General features: G+C 35.0%; 1 protein-coding gene across 1 annotated transcript in view; it reads left to right on the forward strand.

Annotated features, from left to right (window-relative positions):
- The window catches only part of LOC115217180 (conserved oligomeric Golgi complex subunit 2), a 41,467-nt gene that overhangs the window by 14,204 nt on the left and 4,670 nt on the right, over positions 1 to 22,593 (forward strand). Inside the window, exons 5-16 of the mRNA XM_029786809.2 lie at positions 5,481 to 5,578; positions 7,575 to 7,677; positions 9,839 to 10,018; positions 10,324 to 10,445; positions 12,079 to 12,199; positions 12,971 to 13,110; positions 14,160 to 14,221; positions 17,216 to 17,382; positions 18,499 to 18,696; positions 19,182 to 19,257; positions 20,954 to 21,099; positions 21,976 to 22,112. Coding sequence (XP_029642669.1) covers positions 5,481 to 5,578; positions 7,575 to 7,677; positions 9,839 to 10,018; positions 10,324 to 10,445; positions 12,079 to 12,199; positions 12,971 to 13,110; positions 14,160 to 14,221; positions 17,216 to 17,382; positions 18,499 to 18,696; positions 19,182 to 19,257; positions 20,954 to 21,099; positions 21,976 to 22,112 — 1,550 coding nt within the window. The remainder of the gene's footprint in view (positions 1 to 5,480; positions 5,579 to 7,574; positions 7,678 to 9,838; positions 10,019 to 10,323; positions 10,446 to 12,078; positions 12,200 to 12,970; positions 13,111 to 14,159; positions 14,222 to 17,215; positions 17,383 to 18,498; positions 18,697 to 19,181; positions 19,258 to 20,953; positions 21,100 to 21,975; positions 22,113 to 22,593) is intronic.

The raw sequence follows: 22,593 nt of genomic DNA on the forward strand, positions 1-22,593 counted from the left end.
TTTCGCTGTCTTTCATTGTGTGCGTATTCATGTATATGCGTGTATTTTCAATGTTTGTGCGTGAGACGTAGTCCTTTAATGTACGGAGTTCAGTAAGTCTCAGAACAGTCAATAATTTTCCCGGAATTGACAAGTAGCATGATAAAGAACCTGACTTGTCTTCGAGAGCGTAACGATCTAAAACCATGGCCATATAATGTAACTAAATGTGTTCTTTTGATTAAATCATTTCATTCAGCTCAACCGATAGGTATAGGGGCTAATGCAGAATCGCACCCCTTTGAAAAACGAATTTATGTGAAAATTTTTTTTCGGATTCCTACCTTTAACAGAGATTCTGAATATGCAAAAATATTGACAGAATCCAATTTCATCTTTATTACATTTCACTTATGATTTTTAGACTTTTCTAAGGGAGAATGAGGATGGGAAAGTACTGACGTTTCGAAGAGCAAAGAATAATACAAACAATACACTTATTTCAGGATCATCTCTGCACAGCCATTTTTTATTCCCTGTTTATTCTGCATATTCAGAATCTCTTATATGTAAATCGTAGGAATACGAAAATGTTTTACTGAAAAATTGCCCGGGGGGGGGGGGGGGCAATGAAATTAATTGCATGCCCAACGCCGAAAGTCACCGCACGCCACTGCACTGGGGTAAAATATATGAAGCCCAGTATACCTATCATGACTACCCATCTGATAAGGATACACCAGGCACATGCATCACAACCATATGTGCACGACATGGGGATCTCATATCAAGATAAACAGTGCATGACCTTGCAAGGGGGGCCCAGTTAGAATTTTCTTCTGGTTGAGTAGCCCATCCTGCTCAAAATGTCCCTGAATAAGGATTGTTTAAGGATGTTGAACAAACCACTCATGTTTCCAGAGGTGAATTATTCAAACCCCAAAGAATCCCTCTCAACACACGGCTATGATGCTCGCCCACTACTTCTGCTCATGATCAGAGATGCACATATTGTCAGCCACCAAGGGACATGCTCAAATGGTTATGGTCAAACAACTGACAAGCAAATCTATAGTATTGAACTGAATATTTGCTGTTGCCCATCTTTTATACCAAAACAAAATAACGTACATAACACTTTCAATCAGTTAAGATTAGAAGCCATGAGGGCCAGCACCTGTCAGAAGCTATGCAGGCCATATTGTTATTATCATCATCATCATCATTAACATAATAATAATAATAATAATAAAAATAATAATAAATTGGCAGAATTGTTAGTGTGCCAAACCAAATGTTTAGCAGCTTTTTTTTCAGCTTTACATTCTTAGTTCAATTCCACTGAGATTAACTTTGCCTTTCATCCTTTTGGTGTCAATAAAGTAAGAAACAGTTGAGCAGTGAGATCAATGTAATCAGCTAGCCCCCTCTTCTCATAATTTCAGGCTGCATGCCTAAGATAGAAGGGATTCTAAGTCAACTAATTATCCATTTATTAAATAACTAATTGATTGTTTGATTAATCATTTGATCATCAGTCAGTCAGCAAGGTTCATCAAAATCCTTTTGTTGCCATTTATGACCTCTTCAATGACATGTCCTTGCTACTCTGGTTCTGTTTGTCTTCTAGATTTCTGATTCTATATTTTTATTTATGAAGATGTGAGAAAGATAAATACAGCATCAAGAGCATGTCGTTGATGATCTTGTGTGCATCTATTTGATTGATTGATTGACAAAATGATTAAACAAACAATCTTTTAGTTAATTGGTTATATTGTTACCAAATTAATTAATAATTCTTTCTGCTGGAGGTACAAGGCCCCAAATCTGTGGGGAGGGGACTAGTTGATTATATTGACTCCAGTGTTTCAGTGGTACTTAATTTATCGACCCTGAAAGGATGAAAGGCAAAATGGACCTTGGTGGAATTTGAACTCAGAAGGTAGCAATGGGCGAAATACTACTAAGCATTTTGTCCAGCACACTAACGATTCTGCCAGCTTGACTCTATCACCAAATTGATTAATAATATTAAGAGAAGTGAAATAGAACCTGTGTGTGTGTGTATATGATGACATAACAACCGTCCCAAGTATACAACAAAAAAAAAAAACCTTTGCAAGATTAAAAAACTTTCTTTTTGTTATAAGTTTTGATTGCAGAAAGATCAAATTGCTGGATTACTTATCATATTGTCACATGTTCAAACTGTTTTATCCATTGTTGTGTGGTGTTCCTGATGAATTCCATTAGTTTTGACAATGAACATTCAGTTGTTTCATTAACCGAATGTCCAGCTACATGCATTAACATATAAGTGGCTGAGTATTCACAGTCATATGTATCCTTAATGTAAACCCTAAGCACTATTTTACAAGGCTGGACCTTTGGGTTACTGGTACAATCCATTCAGTGGTCCTCCAGACACTTTCTGTCTACCCAGTTTCACTCACAAAGCTTAGGTTGATCTGAGGTTAGAGCAAAGACACTCACACAAGATGCCATACATTGGGGATCAAACCCAAGGTCTTATGATTACAAAACAATTTCTTAACTCTTCAGCATGCCTGCCCTTCATCATGATACATTACTGTACTGCACCAACACCATCTCTCTCTTCTACTTCACATTTAAGTGGTTTGAAGTAATGACTGAGTATTTCATAGACATATATATCCTTATTATTATTTATTATTATGGCTGGGTTTCAACATGGGTCACAGCAATAAAGTTCACTCACGACACTTCTCGGTCCAACATCGCTACCTCAAGGTCCTGGATACATTCCAGGCCAGTGTCAGTGATCAGGCTGTCAATGTAAGTGTGACAACATTTTCCTCTCCTTACATCACCATAAAGTGGGTTCCACAAGACTACTTTGGATACTTCTAGTTCAGGGTGGTGCATGCAGTAACCAGATAGTCACAGCTGTCTTGTAATTCCCAAACCATATCAGCATGACACAATAGCAGAAGGCTAGAATTGTGGATGTAATCCATTTGATGGATTTTGACACAGTTTCCATCAAGGCCTAACTAGAGCAATGTTAAATGAAGAGCCTTGATCAAATACATAACATGCTATCTAACCCAGGAATTGAACCCATGACTTTATGATTGTGAATCCAACATGCTAGCTACTAGGCCATGCGTCTTCACAAAAAAATAATAATGAAGTCATAAATAAATAAAATTGGTGAATAGATAAATAAATAATAAAAGTAGTGTGTGATTATTGAATTTTCACTGAAAAAAAAATGAATCACATTTGTTGTTTAAGTTGTTGACTATTTCTGAACATGTAGAAAGCTATGTTGGTAAAACATCTAGTGCCAACATAATGTTGAGTATAAGGTAGTCTCAATGAACCTGTGCACTGGCATGGAAACAGCTATCAGAGGCTGTTAAAGTAAAAAACAAAAAAAATATTAGATCTTGTCACAGACAATTGGATGTTGACAGGTAATTTATTATGACAGTCAGCACATCAGCTGTCATCGTACATGCATGCACACACGTGTGGGTAATAATTTTGTATTTTCCTCCACAACCTTTGACCTGTTTTCTCCAATCAATGACCTTTGAGAGTTCATTGGGCATTAACAATACAAATCACTGTCCCCCCACCCTTTCCATCTTGAACAAACCATCAATGGAACATCTTTGTCATTGTTCAACCTACTAGAAATAGCAACTAAAATCTCCCTCAGATCACTCTTTACTATCTTAATAAAAAGGATAACACTGGATAAATTCAGGCTGCAATGTCTAAAAATAATGTAGGATAGTTATGGATAGCCTGTCTTTGATCATAAAACTACTTCATCTGGACAGACTGACCTGGGACTAAACGACAACAAACTTCCTTAGGAGACCTTCAACGAGTAATAAATCCTGTTTCTTATCTTTTTACTATTCCCTATCATTTGCTGGTATTCTTTTGGTATTGATACATAAATTAAGGTTTCACTTCAGTATTTCCCTCTTCTCTGTTAGGAGATACAAGCACTTACGCACATATGTACACACACAATGGAAACTTCCACCTTCCAAATTCAAGCACGAGGCTTCAAAAATCTGTATTGAAATTTAGTTTCAGCTTCAATATTTTACTGACCATTTCTTTAGTTTTGTTGTTTTGTGAATCCAGTGAATATTGAAGTTCATGCTGGAAAACACGAGTGGGTTGGGGTATGACATGGTTATCTGCTGGCACAAAATACAACACAGTGTGAGGAAGTTTGCTTTATATCTGCAAGAGTATCTTTGGTGATGGATGCACAAGTACCGCTCTTTCAGCTCATTTTACTCAATAAGACATAGAGCACAATAACTGTTTCCAATTTTGGTTCAAGGCTGGCAATTTTTCTAAGGTGTATGGATGGTGAGAGAGGTTAGTTGATTACATTGACTTCAATTCTTCATTATTACTTTATTTTATTGCCCTCGAAACAATGAAAAGTAAAGTTGATCTCAGTGGGATTTGAACTCAGAGTGTAAAGCGCTTGAAGAAATACCACTAAATAGTGTGGATGCACTAATGATTCTGCAGCTAGCTGCCTTAGTAGTGGTAGTAGTCGTAGTAGTCCTTTCTATTAAAAGCACAAGGCCTGAAATTTTGGAAGAGTGGATCAGTCAATTATACCAGCCCCAGTGTTTCACTGGTACTTAATTTATTGACCCTGAAAGGAGGAAAGCAGTCAACCTTGGTGGAATTTGAACTCAGAACATAAAGACAGACGAAATACCTATTTCTTTACTACCCACAAGGGGCTAAACACAGAGGGGACAAACAAGGACAGACAAATGGATTAAGTTGATTATATTGACCCCAGTGAATAACTAGTACTTATTTAATCGACCCCAAAAGGATGAAAGGCAAAGCCTACCTCGGCGGAATTTGAACTCAGAACGTAGCGGCAGACGAAATACCGCTAAGCATTTCACCTGGTATCCTAATGATTCTGCCAGCTCACTACCTTAAAGTAGTAGTAATAATAATAATAATGGTTTCAAATTTTGCTACAAGGCTAGCAATTTATAATAATAATAACGATAAAGAGGTGAAATAGGCAACAATATACAAACTGGCCTCTAAATATAGTTGTATGTTGGCAGTACTCACTCATCTCTCCATTGCATACTGTGGTATGATATCCTGCAGTGTACAGTAGGAGAAGGATGACCTTTTTAGTACTTGTGATAGTCATTGCATTTAAAAGACAAAATAAGACATTAACCCTTTAGCATTCAGATTATTCAGTCAAATGTTATGCTTATTTATTCACAAGTTTTTTTAATTACTCATGCATTATATTGCAGCTTTGAGATTTTGATGATGTGATTGTTTGGCCAGTTTGAATATAAAACAGAGACAATATTTGAGTTGGAAATGGTAGTTTAAATGCTAAAAAAGTTTAAAAAAAATAAAATAAAATAAGAGGTTTCAAAATCTGGCATGTTTTTTTTTTTAATGTTTATCATTATTTCTGTTGTTAGGCTTGTTTACAAGGCTTAATAAATATCGTACTGTCAGTTGAGAAGATAGAGAAACTTTTGGGATTAACACACAACATGGAGCCTTCATCTGGTGCCAGGTAAATATTTTTATTTTTCAAACAATCTTCAAATTGAATCTTTGAATATTCATATTTTCCTTGTAACATTTTACCATTTTTTTTCTTCATTACTGAAAATTGTTGTTGATTCTATCTTTTACTTGTTTCAGTTGTTGATTTTTAAGTTTGATTTTTTTTTTTTAAGGTTGATTTTTACTTGTTTCAGTCACTGGCCTGCAGCTATGCTGGGGCATTGCTTTGGAGTGTTTAGTTAACCCCAGTACTTATTTTTGAAGTCTAGTACTTATGGTTTCTTTTGCCGAACCACTAAGTTATGGGGTCATAAACAAATCAACTCTGGTTGTCAAAAATGAGGGGAGGTACAAACAAAATCACACACGTTCACTTGTGCACATATATATCACCATCATCATGTCCCTGTTCTATGCTGGTTGGATAGTTCAACAGGAATTGATGTGTTGAACAGAGGGCTGCACCAAGCACCATTGTCTGTTTTGGCTTGGTTTCTATGACTGGATGCCAATCCTAATATCAACCACTTTGCAGTGTATATTGGGTGCTTTTCTTCATATCCACCCTAAGTGGGTTATAGTATTGAGGGATGTGAATGTATGAAAGAAGGACAGGAGCAGGTGTCTTGCTGAAGTGGTGAATACATGGCCCCTTCATCTGGAAAAGGAGAGAGTGAGAGAGAGAGAGAAAGAGAGAGATATGTGAAGTCAAGGTAGAAGGTAAATAAAAGATAGAGAACAAGGATAAAGGAACAGAAAGGTGGGTGGTAGGTAAGTGCATTAGATTGAAAAAGAGTGTGACAGATGATTGTGTGTGTGTATATATATATATATACATATATATATATATACATATATAAATATATATTTATATATATATGTATACATACATACATATATATATAAGTGATAAATAAAAATATATGCATACATACAAACATATATGTACGTACCTACATCTACATGTATATATACATGCATATACAAATAATTATACGTGAATACAGGACACCACAATAAGACGTAGAAATGAGAAAAACAAAAAAACAAGAAAACGAAAAACAAAAAACAAGAAAACGAAAAAAACAGTTACAGGACGAGCTACACAAGGAAAAAACCCCCGTCATCAGCTGTCGCTAGTGGAGTCAAGCATGTTTCGAAGGCAGAGACAGAACACTAATTCAATAGGCCTTCCTGCGAGAGAATTAAAATAAAATTCCAAGCAGCGGGGAAAAATGAGTACGTACACGAACAGGACGTAACAATAAAACTGCAAAATAAAAATACATTTACAAAAAATACAAATAATTACAAAACGAGAAAATAAAAAGAGAATACGATACAGGAAATCAAACACACAAGAGGACGAATGAAAAAGCCTTTTTTTCTGGCATAGACAAACATATATATATATATATATATATATATATATATATATATATGCACGGTGAAAGCACATGGCTTAGTGGTTAGGATATTTGCCTCATGATTGTAAGATATGAGTTCAATTCCCGGCGACCATGTTGCTCCAGTCCACTCAGCTGGCAAAAATGACTAGTACCTGTATTTCAAAGTGCCAGCCTTGTCACATTCTGTGTCACGCTGAATCTCTCTGGGAACTACATCAAGAGTATGCGTTTCTGTGGAGTGCTCGGCCACTTGAACGTTAATTTCATGAGCAGGCTGTTCTGTTGATTGGATCAACTGGAACCCTTATCATCACAACCAACTGAGTGCCAGTTTATAGACATACATACATATATGTACACACACATATGTACACACACATATGCACACAATGGGCTTCCATGCAATTTCTATCTACCAAAGGTATTGATTGACCCAGGGCTATATTAGATAACACTTGCCCAAGGTACCACATAGTGGGACTGAACTTGAAACAGCATGTTTGCAATGGGAGCTCCTTAATCACACAACCATACCTGCTTAACTTTTGTTTGTTTTTTTTTCTTTTCATTTTATTTTTTTCTTTTAAATTCTAGACTGAATGGTCAGTTGATTGAACGAGTGGCTACAGAGTTTAACAAACTTCAGTTTTATGTCACAAAAAGTCGAGGTCTTCCTTTGGTTGAAGAAGTAAAACCTGTAAGTAAGAATAAAATTGATAATGTAAATGTCAACTAATAATTCAATTCTTATACTTAATTACTCCCTTGTTTTTTGGTCTTTTTTCTCTTGTTTTGCTGGTTTGATCTGATGGAAGGAGATAAATCCGTGATATTCAAGACCAGTGGATTATTATCACAACTCAGGTCAGAATATACATATAATGTACCCATCTCTTAAGACCCTACAACTTTCCAGGCCAATTCTACACACTGGTTTTATGCTGTTAAGGAAATGGCAGACCAAGCTCATCATGAATAGAAGTGAGATTATGCTTGAAGACACTTACCTAATATAGTGCAACATGGGAGTAGTACAATTATGAATTGCTCAGAATAAAGACAGTAGCATTATCATATAATGTCATTGTTCTTATATTCAATTTAAGAATCCTTGATTCCATTCATGTAATAAACCAAAAGGTAGTGCACAGTGAGAACCACACAGTTGTGAATAAAACAGCCATACTTGTACCCAATATTAAAACCAGGGTTAAGGTAGTGAACTGGCAGAATTGTTATCACACTGGACACAATTCTGCTAAGCATTTTGTCAATCTTAACATTCTGAGTTCAAATTCCACCAAGGTCAACTTTGCCTTTCTTCCTTTCAGAGTCGATAAAATAAGTACCAGTTGAGCACTGGGGTTCATGTAATCGACTTAAGCTTTCCCCAAAACTTACTGGCCATGTGCTGAAATTTGAAACCAGGGTGAAACTTTGAAGTGTTTTCTTGTTATTCAGATATTTATAATCTGTATATAACATAAATCTATAACAATAATTCTTCCTATAGTCAACAATGATAATATTGATTTCTCATAAACACAAGGCCGGAAATATGTCATTTAGTCAGTTGAATTGACCAAAGCTGTAGGCTGTGATGGAAGTGGATAAAATATGTTATGACTTTACCTTTCATCCTTTTGGGGTTGGAAAATAAGTACCAGTTGAGTACTGGGATTGATATAGTTGGCTAGCCCCCTTCCTCCAAATTTGCTGACCTTGTGTCAAAATTTGAAATCAGCCATCATCATTATCATCATCATCATCATCATTTAATATCCACTTTCCATACTGGCATGGGTTGGATGATTTGACATGGAGCTGGCTAGCAGGGAGCTGTCCACACTCCAGCTGTCTGTTGAGGCATGGTTTCTATGGCTGGATGCCCTTCCTAATGCTAACCATGTAACAGAGTACGCTGGGTGCTTTTTATGTGCCGCTGGTACAAGTGCTTTTTAAGTTGCACTGGCACCTGAAAGGAAAGCCTGTATGTGTGGAAGACCGCAATTTTACTCAGTTTGACATGTCTTATCAAATACAGCAAATCACTAAGTCTCCCAGTCCCTTGTCACTTCCTCAGTGAGGCTCAGTTTCTGAAGATCCTTTCTCACCACTTTGTCCCATATCTTCCTGGGTCTACCCATTCCACTTAGATATAATTATTTACATGCTAAGTGTAAATTGTGCCATGGTCAACTTTGCTTTTTATCCTTCCAAATTCAATATAATTAACTGTGGGTTTATATGTCATACACATCTGGTAACCTGCCTAGCTGTTTAGTAATTGACACTTGTTGAATGATGTATGTCTGCAGGCTCAACATCTGAAAGGTTGAGTCATATAAATAGGCATTGTTTTTTAAGTTGTTCAGAAAAAGAAAACAATAATTGGCCACAATACACAGGCAGTAATTAATTTATCAGCCTCAGACACATGAAAAGCAAAGTTAGTTCAAGCAAGATTTGAAGTTGGAATAATATGGGTTGGAATAAATATTATATTGTTTTTGGTTCAACATTCTGCTGTTTCTGCTACCTCACTATCTAGAAAGAATTATTTAGCCCTTTTTGATACCAACCCACTTGAAACCAACCTTTAGTTCCTTGATACAAACTTACTGTTTAAAGTGATCTAAATTTAAAGCTTCTATCAAAATTTCAGTTTAATTTATGTTCCAGACACCAGCTTAATAATGACAGTTATTTCACTAAATTCTTCATTATTTTCAAAATTAATTGAATTAGAAGCAATGTATTTCAAAAGAAATATGGTAATGAAAGGGTTGTTAATAATAATTATAATAATAATAATAATGTGTTTATTTTCATCTTTGAAACATTCTTTTATTTTTCAGAGAATTGCTAGTATTACCAGTACGCTGCAGTATAGTTTGGAAGGTTCTTTCTTGGAAGGTTTGGACAACAACAATGTTGATATTCTTCGACAATGTCTACGAACATATGCCTTGATTGACAAAATAAAAGATGCTGAGGCATTATTCCGGAAGCATGTTGCCAGACCATTTATGGAGGAAGTAAGTCTTAAGTATGTTTGCATGTGTGTGTGTGATAGTTGTAGTTAACTCACTTGCTTTATGTATGGTGAAACTTTTGTGTCTGCAGTAAAAGAAATTAAACTTTAAGCCATAGATTCATTTGTTAATTGCAACTACTATACTCCAATGAATATTTCACTCTGTTATATGTATTGAGTGCTTACTCTTATTTTCAATATTGAATATGATAATGTAATGACTCTACTGATTGGCTATTATAGCACACACAGACACACATTCAATCATGTACAAATGTCTTAAATCTCATCTGTTTCATTTGCTAGGTTATCACTGAAGACTTTCTCCGAACTAGCCACCAGGGACTTAAGGGAATGTATATTAAAATTCTAGAATTTGTTCCAAAACATTGTCATATTTTGAAAGACATCACTTCTTCTAGTACAAGGTAAGTGTAAAACAATTTGTATTTAAATCCATCATGTTGTTAATGTCATTTAGCCCCAAGTTAACCCAGGTTGACCAAACCTATAATCAATTGCATTGCAGCCTTGACCATCCTGTAATCTCTGACATTAAGTATTTTGGGCTACATCACCTAATATGTCTCTGGGTGTAATTTGATGGAGATCTGGTTGTTATTTCTAGCATGTAGAGAGACAACATATAGGCTCTCTTGTTTGCCTGTGTTAAAATATGCATTGTAATGTATTAAATTCGCAGAATTTAGTGAGTGTTAAAGTATTGCCTCGTAAGCCAGTCAGCCATGTTTATTTAAGGTCTTTGTGAAGATTTGCATATTATAATTAATTATATATTGAATTACCAGATAAATATTAAGGCAATATATACTCCAACAGATACTTAAGTTTTATTATGACTTTGGGATCCTGCTCTCACCTCCCTCAGGTATGACATAGATGCAAAGATATTCTATATTACTTATTAACATTCCGATATGCTTTCAGTCTTTGAGATTTCAGTGAAGCTTTTCATCCTAGAACTGAAACAATTTGTTACTACCTTCTTATTCCTCCCCTCCACATTCCATTCTGTATCATTACACAGGTGTGATAACCTGCAGTTTATTTAAACCTCTTCAGGTGTTAGATATTTAAGAATTAATTCCCCTAGATGGATGATAGCACGAGTGGGTGAGTAGACCATGTTGGCAGAGAAATGCATTGATAATTACTAAATAGTAGAAGTAGTCAGATTAGGTGACAGAATATTTAAGCTAAGACTAGTTCATGGAGAACACAACAGCAACGCTGATTTATAGTCAGGACTGGCAAATGAGCAAAATAACTGTTCTATGGCGTTCCTTTGTATATAACTTTACTAATAGTTGATGGTGACCTTAACAGACATATGTACATGGAGGCTATTGATATGGTACAAGTAATGAAGGATTTTGATCAGGAAATAGGATAGACAGCTAGTTGTAATTACTAAAGTTTTTTCTTGATGAAGGGTAAAAACAAGGACTCAGGGACACAACGTAATTGGTAGGAGGAAGATACTGAAGCTGAGAGATCTCATGGCCATTTATGAATCTGTGGATGGAGCAAGGTTCAAGCCAGGTGGAATGTTATATGTACAACAGAAAAAAACTGGAAAGCTAAGAGACGTACCTGGAAAGAATGGAAGGATATAGGGAATAAGGACAAATATTAGATTAGCTAGAAAAAAAATTAGGTGGTCTGGTTTACTTTGTAAGGAGATAAACTGAAAGTTAGAAGTTTTCCAATGTTTTATAATGACAGCATCAAAGGTGTGAGGTGTTCTGAATTACAGAACACTGCATTGGTGCAAATTGAAACAACATAGATGTGAAACAAACTTCTTATATCATTTACCCTGTCATGGAATAGTTAACTTATTGCTCTTGTTCCTATCATATAAATTTCTAAAATAAAATTAAGAAGTATAATTAATAACAGATTTCTTGATTTAAAAACAGTAGTTCCCTTTTTTTTTGTATGTGTGTGTGTCATTATATTTCAACAGAAAGGTTAATATCTCTGTCTTCAACTATTTATAATTCATTAGAAGCTTCATGTTCTGTTATATTATTGCAGTGGAGATGTTGTTCGGGGTTATGACTTTATTGTGAATTCTGTGTTGCCTGAGATAGTATGTAATATAGAGGCAAGAACTCCTTCCATATTTGCTCCAGGAAATCCAAACCTATTTCATGAGGTTAGTACATGTTTATTACATAATCATTTCCTACTCAGTCTTTTCTTGTTATTTAACTTCAGATCAGCCCTGGCCAAGTAGAACTTTAGTTAGAGGTTTGCTAGCCATGGCTGCCTTGTCTTATTTTCAAATATTATATATCTTGAGTAATATTATTCAGTGTAATTTTTTGAGATATTATGATGTGATTTGAGAAATTTCTGATTGCTATTTTTAGAAAATCTACTTACGACATAGAGGTTCCCTTGTGGGTTTATCCATGTACTTTTTTTTTTGTTACAGTGCTGTTTGTTCATCATTCTGCCCTTTTGAACTCCAATCTATTTGTGCTTACACTAATGTACCTAATTACACTCTAGTTGATCTGGAGCCTAATTCATTGACTCTTGAAGGTTGTAAAGCACAGTTCACTTGGATGAGATTTGAGCTCAGAATGTAAGAGCCAGAATAAATACCACAAGGCATTTTGTCTGATGCTCTAATGATTCTATTCACCTCTCTTTAGTATTATTCATAATGAAAGCAGTGCAGTTGCTTGCTGAAGATTGGGCCTTTGGATTACTTTCTGCCATATTTCTGGCAATAACGTTTGTTGATTTTTCTTTTGAGCCTGCCTTTCATTGGAAGTAGAGCTTGTAGATTAAAATAACATTTTTAAAAAATACATAACTAAATAAAAATTCTGTGAAAATAACAAGTTCTTTTTTAAAATGGCTGCAATTTCATCTAAATTTTAGCTTTTAATTCATTGAAATTTAATTTCCTACTCAGAAATACACAATCAGCATGGACTTCATGAGTAAGTTTGAGCAGCAGTGTGGTTCACAGGCAAGTGTGAAGCGGTTAAGAGAACATTCTAGCTACCAAGTTTTCATGTCTCGTTGGAGTTTACCTGTCTATTTCCAAATCAGGTAAGTAATGAATTATGAATATAATTGATTGCTTTCATTGATTGATTGATTGATGAATCTTGGTCAATTAAATGTCTAAATGGCTGAATTAAAGAAGCAGTGAGATATTAGAAGTGTTGAATTCTGCGTAATATAGTGGTGGTGGCGCAAGCATTGCTGTGTTGTTGAGAAGTTTGCTTCTCAATCATGTCTTCTGTCATAGCCCATGGAAACTAAAAAAGGCTTATTGTGTGTGTGTATGGTGTAGGTAGTCAGGGTAAATCTTACCCATTTTCTCTGCTTATTCCATTATTACAATCCAATATGAAGTTACAGTTGCTACTGTACTTTAGTTCAAAATACATATCAAAATTGATAATTATGGAAATATTATTTGCAGAGATATTGTATAACGTACCAGGAAATTGGAAATTTTTTGTTACTGTTTATTCACCATAACATTTGTTTCATTGGCAAACAAAGTTTTACATGTTAGATAGACATGTAAGGAGTTTCGAATTAGAAATTCTTGAGAAAGAGAAATTAAATAATACAAACTTTACATTTGGATGAAGTGTTTATATTTAGATAGTATATGGGGGGTTGCTGTGGAGCACGTTAGTGTCTCCTTGTTTTGATATCATGTGATAGTTATAAATGTGTGTTACCATCATACAAATAGAGTCATTTATTTCCAATATTATATATGTTGTGCCACGGAGAAATATTATCCTGCTTGGAAATATATGAGGGATGACAACAGGAATGGTATCTGGACATAGAAAATCTGCCTCTACAAATTCCATCTGACCCATGGATATTAAAATGATGATGACGATGATAATGATATTGTAGTGGTCAATGTTGTTATGGTCTATAGAGTTAGTGTATTATAATAATTGTTGTGCTGTTGTACATGTAGTAATTACACTATTGATGGTTGTGTAATAGTTATTTTGCTGGTTGTGGACATAATAACTAGTGATGGTGAAAAGTAGTTTTTTATAGAAGTTTTTTAAATTTTAATTTTGAAGTAATCTCTAAACTTACTTTTTATTTTTTTCTTGCAGGTTTCAAGAAATAGCCGGAGCTTTTGAGAATTCACTTTTATCTGGGTTAAATAATGCTCCAGGTATGTCATTATTAGCACACAGTTAGGTGGTCAGGTGACTCCTGAATTTTACAGTATTTATGTAGGTTTTGAAGTTTTAAATTTGAACTGACCAGAATTAAGGATGACTGCTATGTAGTGTGGCACATACATCATTGAATTATGATTTGCTATTAATTGAATGTTCAAGACACATAATTGACAAGAAAACACATTTATCCATCAAGGATTCCTAATTAAATGTTTCTATGTGTGCATGTTTCTGATTTTGTTCATATAAATTTACTACTTATTTTTAATTGTCTACATGTGAGTGTGCTTCCTTCTCTTTCATCTATCAGTCTTGGGAGATGCAACAAAGGATGCTGCACCATGCATTCTTTGAATGAGTCTGCAAAGAAAGAGGCTTGGAGATGCCATTATGTAAGACTGTTGAATGTAGAGAATGAATGGGAGAAGGAGAGTCTGCCAAATGTTGACCCACTGAGGGACCAGCTATCCAAATTGACAGTACCCTAGTAGATAAAGCAATTAAGGATATGGAGACAGGGAAAGTCCCTGGCTTATCAGGAATCACCGCTGACATGCTTAAAATATCTGGTGGTGTGGGTTATGGTCTAGTCACCTGTATTGTAAATCAGGTGGTTCAGGAAGGAGTCATACCCAATGACTGGTGTAGCAGCACCATAGTCAACTGCTACAAAAGTAAAGGATGGAAATAATTATAGAAGTATCAAATTGTTGGATCAGATGATGAAAGTTGCAGAGAAAGTTAGTCTAAATGAGATGCAGTTTGGATTTGTGCCAGGTAGAAGCACCACTGATGCTATATTTCTGGTAAGGTAACTGCAGGAAAAATACTTAGCCAAAGATAAACTTCTGTACTTGGTTTTTGTTGACTTGGAGAAAGCTTTTCACAGAGTGCCCCAATCCGTTATCTGGTGGTCGATATGGAAACTAGGGATAGATGAGTGGTTGGTGAGAGCTGTACAAGCCTCGTTCAAAGATGCTACCAGTAAGGTGAGGGTGGGCAACGAGTACAGTGAAGAATTCAGGGTACAAGTAGGGGTTCACCAAGGATTGGTGCTCAGCCTCCTCTTGTTCGTTATAATCCTCCAAGTAATAATGGAGGAATTCAAGACAAGCTGCTCCTGTCTGCTGATGACCTTGCTCTAATAGGTGAATCACTATCTGAACTAGAGAAGAAGTTCCAGATATGGAAGCAAGGTCTAGAATCAAAGGGCCTTAGAGTTAACCTATCAAAAACCAAAGTCATAGTAAGTAGACAGCATGGCTGCAGTCTAATGACTGAAACAAGTAAAAGATAAAAGATATACATTTATTCAGGTAATCTGGGAAGGGGATAGGAAAAAGAGAGTAGCACAGTGGGTGAGATGGTGGAAAGGACATGAGTATGATGGAAACATATGAAGGGAAAAAGCAAGGATATTTGGGAGCAGAGTCTGCAGAAGTGAATGAAGGTAAGGGTGGGTGACAGTAGAGGTGACCCCAAAAGAGAGAGTACTGTCTGGTAATACAATATGATGAAGCTGTTGTCTTATGTATGTTTGTGTATATGTTTTATATAAGTATGCTTCTGAGCATATGTCCTAAATGCATGTTTGTTTGTGTGTGTATGTGTATATAATAATGATAATATTGGTATAACCATGATGCAACCCCAAAAAACTGACTCAATAGTCAGTATCATTAGACAGTAGCCAGCTTAATGAAATAGGAGCTTTATTTGCATACACTTAACATTACCATAAATGAATTTAAAAGATATGCAAAAATTAGATACAGATGATCATGTATATATGTGAATGCATGTAACATACAATGGTTTTGTATGTGTATCTATGTGTTAATGTGTGAAATGTCTATATACATGTGAATACATCTTCACAGATATACATTCTTCTACTACTACTCACTGACCTGTCCATTTAAGCAACCTAATCTATATTCCCAAATTCTTTATTCCACCATTTTACTACCCCTACCCCCTCTCTCTACCCTTCACTTAGTCTCTATCACAACATACCTCACACTCCTTTACTCTTTACCCTCTTATTTCTCTCTCTCTCTCTCACCCTCACCTCTCTCTGCCTTCTATCATTTTATCCTGACTGACCACTAGCCAGCACACATTCTGTCTCTTCATTTCTTTATTATCTCTCTCCCCCATTTTTTTCTCTCTTCCTTTTTTCCTTTTTTTCTTCTCTCTTCCTGTTTTTGATTTGATCTTACAAACACATTCCCAACTTTTAAGTCACTTCAAAAAAACCCTCCATCGAATAACACCTTTTACAACACTCTATGCTTGGAATGACCAGTTATAAGCAACATTGGAACCCACACTCAAATATAGGAAACATATATACGCCATTCTGCTCAAATAATGGAACTGCGGATACAATATCCTTACGTCTGTTTTCCTTCCTCCACTTCACTATGTATTTCATATCTTCTCTATAATAACTATTACTTAACCATTTTCTCACACTGTCTCTGATGAAGGGATATATAAAATATCCCAGAAACAGCCATAAGACCACTTTATAAATGTTCTGAAATCTTGCATAGCCTTGGATTTTTTTATCTCATTCTGTTAATTTTATATATGTATATACATATATATATGTATATACTGTGCTCTTCATATATTCTGATTAAATCTTCTATGTGTCAACATGCACATCCTTGCGACAATGTAACCTTTAACTGAATCAAGATATTCTTGGCCTGACGAGTAGCTAGCAGTATACACCACTTGGATTTTTACCACTTCTGAGGTTCTGCCTGCTATAAAAGTTTCATCAAAGTCAATAAAACAATGTAGGAGGAGTTTGCTAACAACATCACAAACAAACACACACCGATTTTCCACATATGTAGTAGATATATAGATATATATATATATATCTATACATACATACTATTCATGTAATTGTCTTACACATTCATTTATGTCCATTACTGAGAATTTTAGCTTTGTTCCTTGTTTTTCAGATGGAAGCGATATATATCTCCATGCTAGTTTCCATTTGTGGGAGTCAATCTGCCATTGTTGGCAGCCAGATGTCTATCTGCCTACATTAATGCACAGATTCCTCAAACTGAATCTTCAGCTGTTGTCACGTTACAGTTCTTGGATCGATGAAATTTACCAGAAAGAGGTTTGTGTATAATATGTATAAATAACTTTTTTTTATCTTTTACTTGTTTCAGTCATTGGGCTGTGGCCATGCTGGGGCACTGCTTTGAGTAATTTTTAGTCAAACTAGTTGACCCCAGTACTTATTTTCTTTTTAAACCTGATACTTATTCTATCTGTCTTTTTTCACTGAACTGCAAACTTACAGGGACATAAACACACCAACACCGGTTGCCAAGTGGTTGTGGGGGATAAACACAGACACAATGACACCCACACACATAGATATATCTAGTGTGATGAGTTGGGTTAAATATCTTGTAGTATTTATTTCTGTCTTTTTTTGCTAGGGTCAACATTGTATTTTTATTCCTGCGACAATGTTGTTTAGTCCCTGCTCAGCCCTGATCCAGCAAAACCTATGATCAAAGTTGCTCCAGTTGTGACCATCGCAAACATATAATATCTGGAACTACTTTATCTTATGTACCTTTTTTCTTCTATTTTTTTGTCAAGATAATCAGATGCAGTTTGAGAGAATTTGTTTGCTATTTCTAACCAGCTGAGTGCTGTAGAGGCATTCTCTTTGGTTCACTTCATGTGTGGTTGATAAAAGAAGAATCAGTGCTGGAATACATTCAATCTATATGTTCTCCTCTCCACATACATTGGTTGTGTACTGAGTCAAAAAAAAAAATATATTTGTTGTTGGTCAATTCTGATCTAGCAGAGCTATAACCAAAGATGTTCCAATCATGACCATCTCAAGCCACCAGTAAAAAGAAATCAATATTATTATTCATTTATAAATTCTTAAATATTTAGACTAAAAACCAGAAAAGCATAAATTTCCCATATAATTCATAATTTGTGTTCTACAGCTGTTTTGATGAAATTTATTTTTTCTGCTTTTTATTCTAAATCTGATACTATTGACTATCTTTTTTTGCTGATTCTGTGCATACATGCAGCAGGATTTGCTGTATTGTAATAATGAATTGGAGTTTGACAATATATTGTTAATTGAACTCTAAATACTCTAGGTGCAATTTACTATGTTTATATATCAATTCACTCTGTAGAAAAATTCTTAAATATATTTCTTTTCTTTCCTTTTTTTTTTTGTTCCTATTTTCAGAACCAGAAATCCAGTAACACAAATATTCTCAAGAATGAAAGAGCTTCGACACCAGCTAGTAATAATAACTCTAGTTCGAACAATAAACAGAATGGTTTGGAACAGAACAACCAAACATCAACCTCCTGTGAGTCAGAACCTATAACACTGGGGCAAATACTTTGCCTCCTAGCTGATGCCGAGAAAACTTCAGAACGAGTAAAGAATTTTATTTATCACCATTATTATCACCATCACCACCATTACCAACCATCACCACTACCACCACCACCAACCCTACTTTCTGATATTCAGCATCTTCAGATCAGCATCAACTACTTCTTCCTATGTTTTTCATGCTCTTCTTCTTTCACAGGTTTCTTTATTAGGATCATATGGCATTTCTTTATCCAACTGTCATTCTCTACACAGATCCATACTACCTCAGTCTTCTCTTTTGCACATTACATCTGGTTTCTCTTATCCTTGGTTTTTCTCTCAGCTCATTTATGTTCCATCATTCATACACATTAATGTCCAGTAGAGCAAGCTTGCCTCATTTATATTCAGCCTACACACACATTCTGCATTCAATGGCCATGATTTGCTGATCTGCAACATTGCCCTTCATACATGAGTGAACCTACTTCATAAATTTTGTTATTCATAATCTTATACAGTTTTTACTTATGTTATCCTTTCAGATTTTCCCTATGTTTGAGAAAGATATCAGACCAAAATTGGAATCCATTGGATATCAAAATATAGATTTAATAAAAGGTAAATGTATAACTCAGTACATTTAACAACTATTAAATGAGAGTAAATATTTATGTCCTCTGGTATGGTGTCTGTTATCAATATATTGATATACTAGGCAGTAGATTAGTAGAACCCACAGCTGTGGATTGGTAGAATACACAGCCTTGCATATATATATATATATATATATACACACACACACACAGACATGCAGGAAGTAAATAGACACCTTTAATTTTCAAAATTTCTGATCTAAGCATGTTTTCAGCAGTGTAGAATTTACAATGTAATTATTCTTTTTCATTCCAGGTCCCATTATATTAAACATTTTCAAAGAGTAACCATGCCACACACAAAAAAGTCAGCAGAACTGTCAGATTTTCAAAGAGGTCATATTGTTGGGCAATCTGAGGCTGGTTTTAGCCAGTGAAAAATTGCCGAAAATCTTCAAATTCCTCTTGCTACTGTTAATAGAATTATAGTGCAGTTCAAAAGTTAAGGAAAAGACTCAACAGATTCTCGTCCTGGCCAACCTGGGCCCTCAGAAAGGAAGCTTTGCTGTTTAAAGAGAATTGTGGATAACGAACTCTGTTCGAAGGCTTCTGACATTGCAAAACAGCTAGAAGTTAGTTCAAGAACATGCATTACATATCTGCATAAGCTTGGGTATTATGGACATGCAGCTAGAAGAAAACCTCTCCTTCAACCAATTAATATCATGAAAAGAAAGAAATGGGCTAAGGAGATGTCAGAAAAATCCAGTTCATTTTGGGATAGAGTGATTTTCTCAGATGGATCCAGATTTGCATTATTTTCAGACAGTGGACGTGTTTGGGTCTGGAAGCTTCCCAATCAAGAATTTGATTTGAAACAACTCCAACCAACAGTGAAACATGGTGGTATCTCTGTAATGGTATGGAGAGCTGTCACCAGCAATGGTCGTTCTGGGCTGATCGAATGTATTGGAACCGTAAACTCTGAAAAATACATCGAAATACTTAAGCAAGGACTACTTCCAATGCATTCACACAATAACATAACGAAAAATGAATTTTTATTCATAGAAGATGGGGCTCCATGCCACACAGCGAAAAGGAATCAACAATGGTTGACTGAAAATGGGATCAAAAAGCTTCCTTGGCCGAGCCAATCTCCTGACATGAACCCAATTGAAAATCTTTGGAGCATACTAGATAGAGCTATACAAAAAACTCAACAGAAACCTGAATCTAAAGATGAATTGCTTTGATTGTTGCGTGAAAAGTGGGCAGAAATTCCACAAGAGACAATCACAAAGCTCATCATTTCAATGCCAAAAAGAGTTTCTGAATTAAAAACAGTAAAGGGAATGTTAACTACATTTACTTCCTGCATGTCTGTGTATATATATTTACATATATATATATATATATATGCATACTACATACAATATAGTATCACTTTTAAAATAATGAACATTTTTCATCCTTTAACTTGGACATTTTTCTAAATATACAAAACACACACATGCCAGCAGCAGATAATATTAAAAATATATGAAAAGTAAATTGTAACAATAAGAAAAAGAAAAGGATTTTTTATAAATCCTTGAAATACTAAAGGTACTTTTAGAATCACAATATATTTGTGTAATAAATGAGTGTGAGAGGGAGAGAAGGACAGTTTTAATTTGACTTTTGTTTCTAATCATCCTGACTTCTGTTTTGTCTTGCAGATGCATTTAATGACTCTCAGACAAATGTGTTGTGTAACGTGCCAAAGTTTCAAAACTCCGTTATTCAAGAATTGACCTGTCAGTGTAGTGTTCACCTGAAGCAAGTGGCAGATATTCCTCGTTTGTTTCGGCGGACAAACAGAGAGGTAAAGGAAGTTTGTTTTTTATTGGTATGATACAGTCCTTGGTTAATGAAGGCTCCTCATTATGTGACTTTTGTTTAACTTTTTAATTAACAGTATAAAAATTCTTTATTTCTTTAGGTTGTAATCTCTCAATGATGTTAAAATCCATAGAACAATGTAAAGAGCTGTGACACTTAAATAATCTAAGGAATATAATCTAAGGATAATAATCTATTATCACAGAGAAAATCTTTATCTCTGTGATTTTATTATCTCAGAGATAAGGATTTTGTCAAAGAGTGATCTGTTATGATGGATTTAGGGGACAGTGAGTTTTGTCATGAAAAGAAGAGTTAAGACTAGAAACCCTGGTCTTAAAATCTAAACAACACCATGCAGAAAGATACACTTAAAAATACAGTGATGAGAGATATATTTGAGACTTTGTCTACTTGCCAGTCTGAGATAAATTGTTATACATTGTCATCTCTCTTATGAATGGGTAGTATATGGATTTATGAATAAAACATTAATACTGGTTATGGAATAATGAGTTAACACTAATAAAATCCTAGCTAAAAAATACTTTTAAGATAGGAGGACAGAGATTGAACCAAGATGTTTGCTAGAGTGATTAGAGATAAATTACTACAGAACTTGTTATCATTGTTAAGTTTCTTGGCTAAGGACACAATATAAGTGATATTGATATAAACCATCAAATTCTCAGCTATTTGCCACAGTTTTTTGGCTATGGACACAATATGGCATAAATGACATTGATATCAACCATTGAATCAGGGCTACTTGTTGCTATATCCTGTTAATGCAACTACTTCAACAGTGATTAAAAGACATCTACTTTTTAAACTTAAAAAAATTTTCTTACCTTTCTAGGTCCCAACCAAAACATCTTCATACACCACTGGTTTGTTTAAGCCACTCAACATGTTTTTTAGTGAACATAAAGCTATACTAAGTGAAAGCAGGAAGCAAGCCATAGCTAAGCAAGTCTTGGAGAATCTTGCTCAACAGTATGTTAAATTTCTTTGTTTTAATAGTTCATTTGCTGTTCATTACTTTCTCCTCATATTCAATATTGTTTTCTCAAGTATGATCTCATTTATTGTCTCAGGCATGGCATTGATTAATTTCTCAAGCAGAAAGTCCTTTTCTTGTACAGGGCAAAGCAGTTATGTTTGATTGGATCAATTCCATTTATTTCATAAAAATGACGATGATTATATAATACATAGGAACATTACTGCACTATTTCATTCACTCCACAAAGCATCCTAAGTGGTGCACCATCCTATACATATCTTATACATAGGAGAGGATTCCTGAACCAGAAAAGCCTTATAAATCACTTTTAGACCCCCAAGAACAGGCAAAACTAGAGCAGGCATATATGCCAATTTGAGCTTGGTGATCTTCAATAATGAATAACTATAAACTCAAAAAGATGATATTAATTATGTTTATTTCAACAACCCCCTGGAAAAAAATTATTAT

The sequence above is a fragment of the Octopus sinensis genome, linkage group LG11 (genome assembly GCF_006345805.1).
Source record: "Octopus sinensis linkage group LG11, ASM634580v1, whole genome shotgun sequence".
Classification (NCBI taxonomy): Eukaryota; Metazoa; Mollusca; class Cephalopoda; order Octopoda; family Octopodidae; genus Octopus; species Octopus sinensis.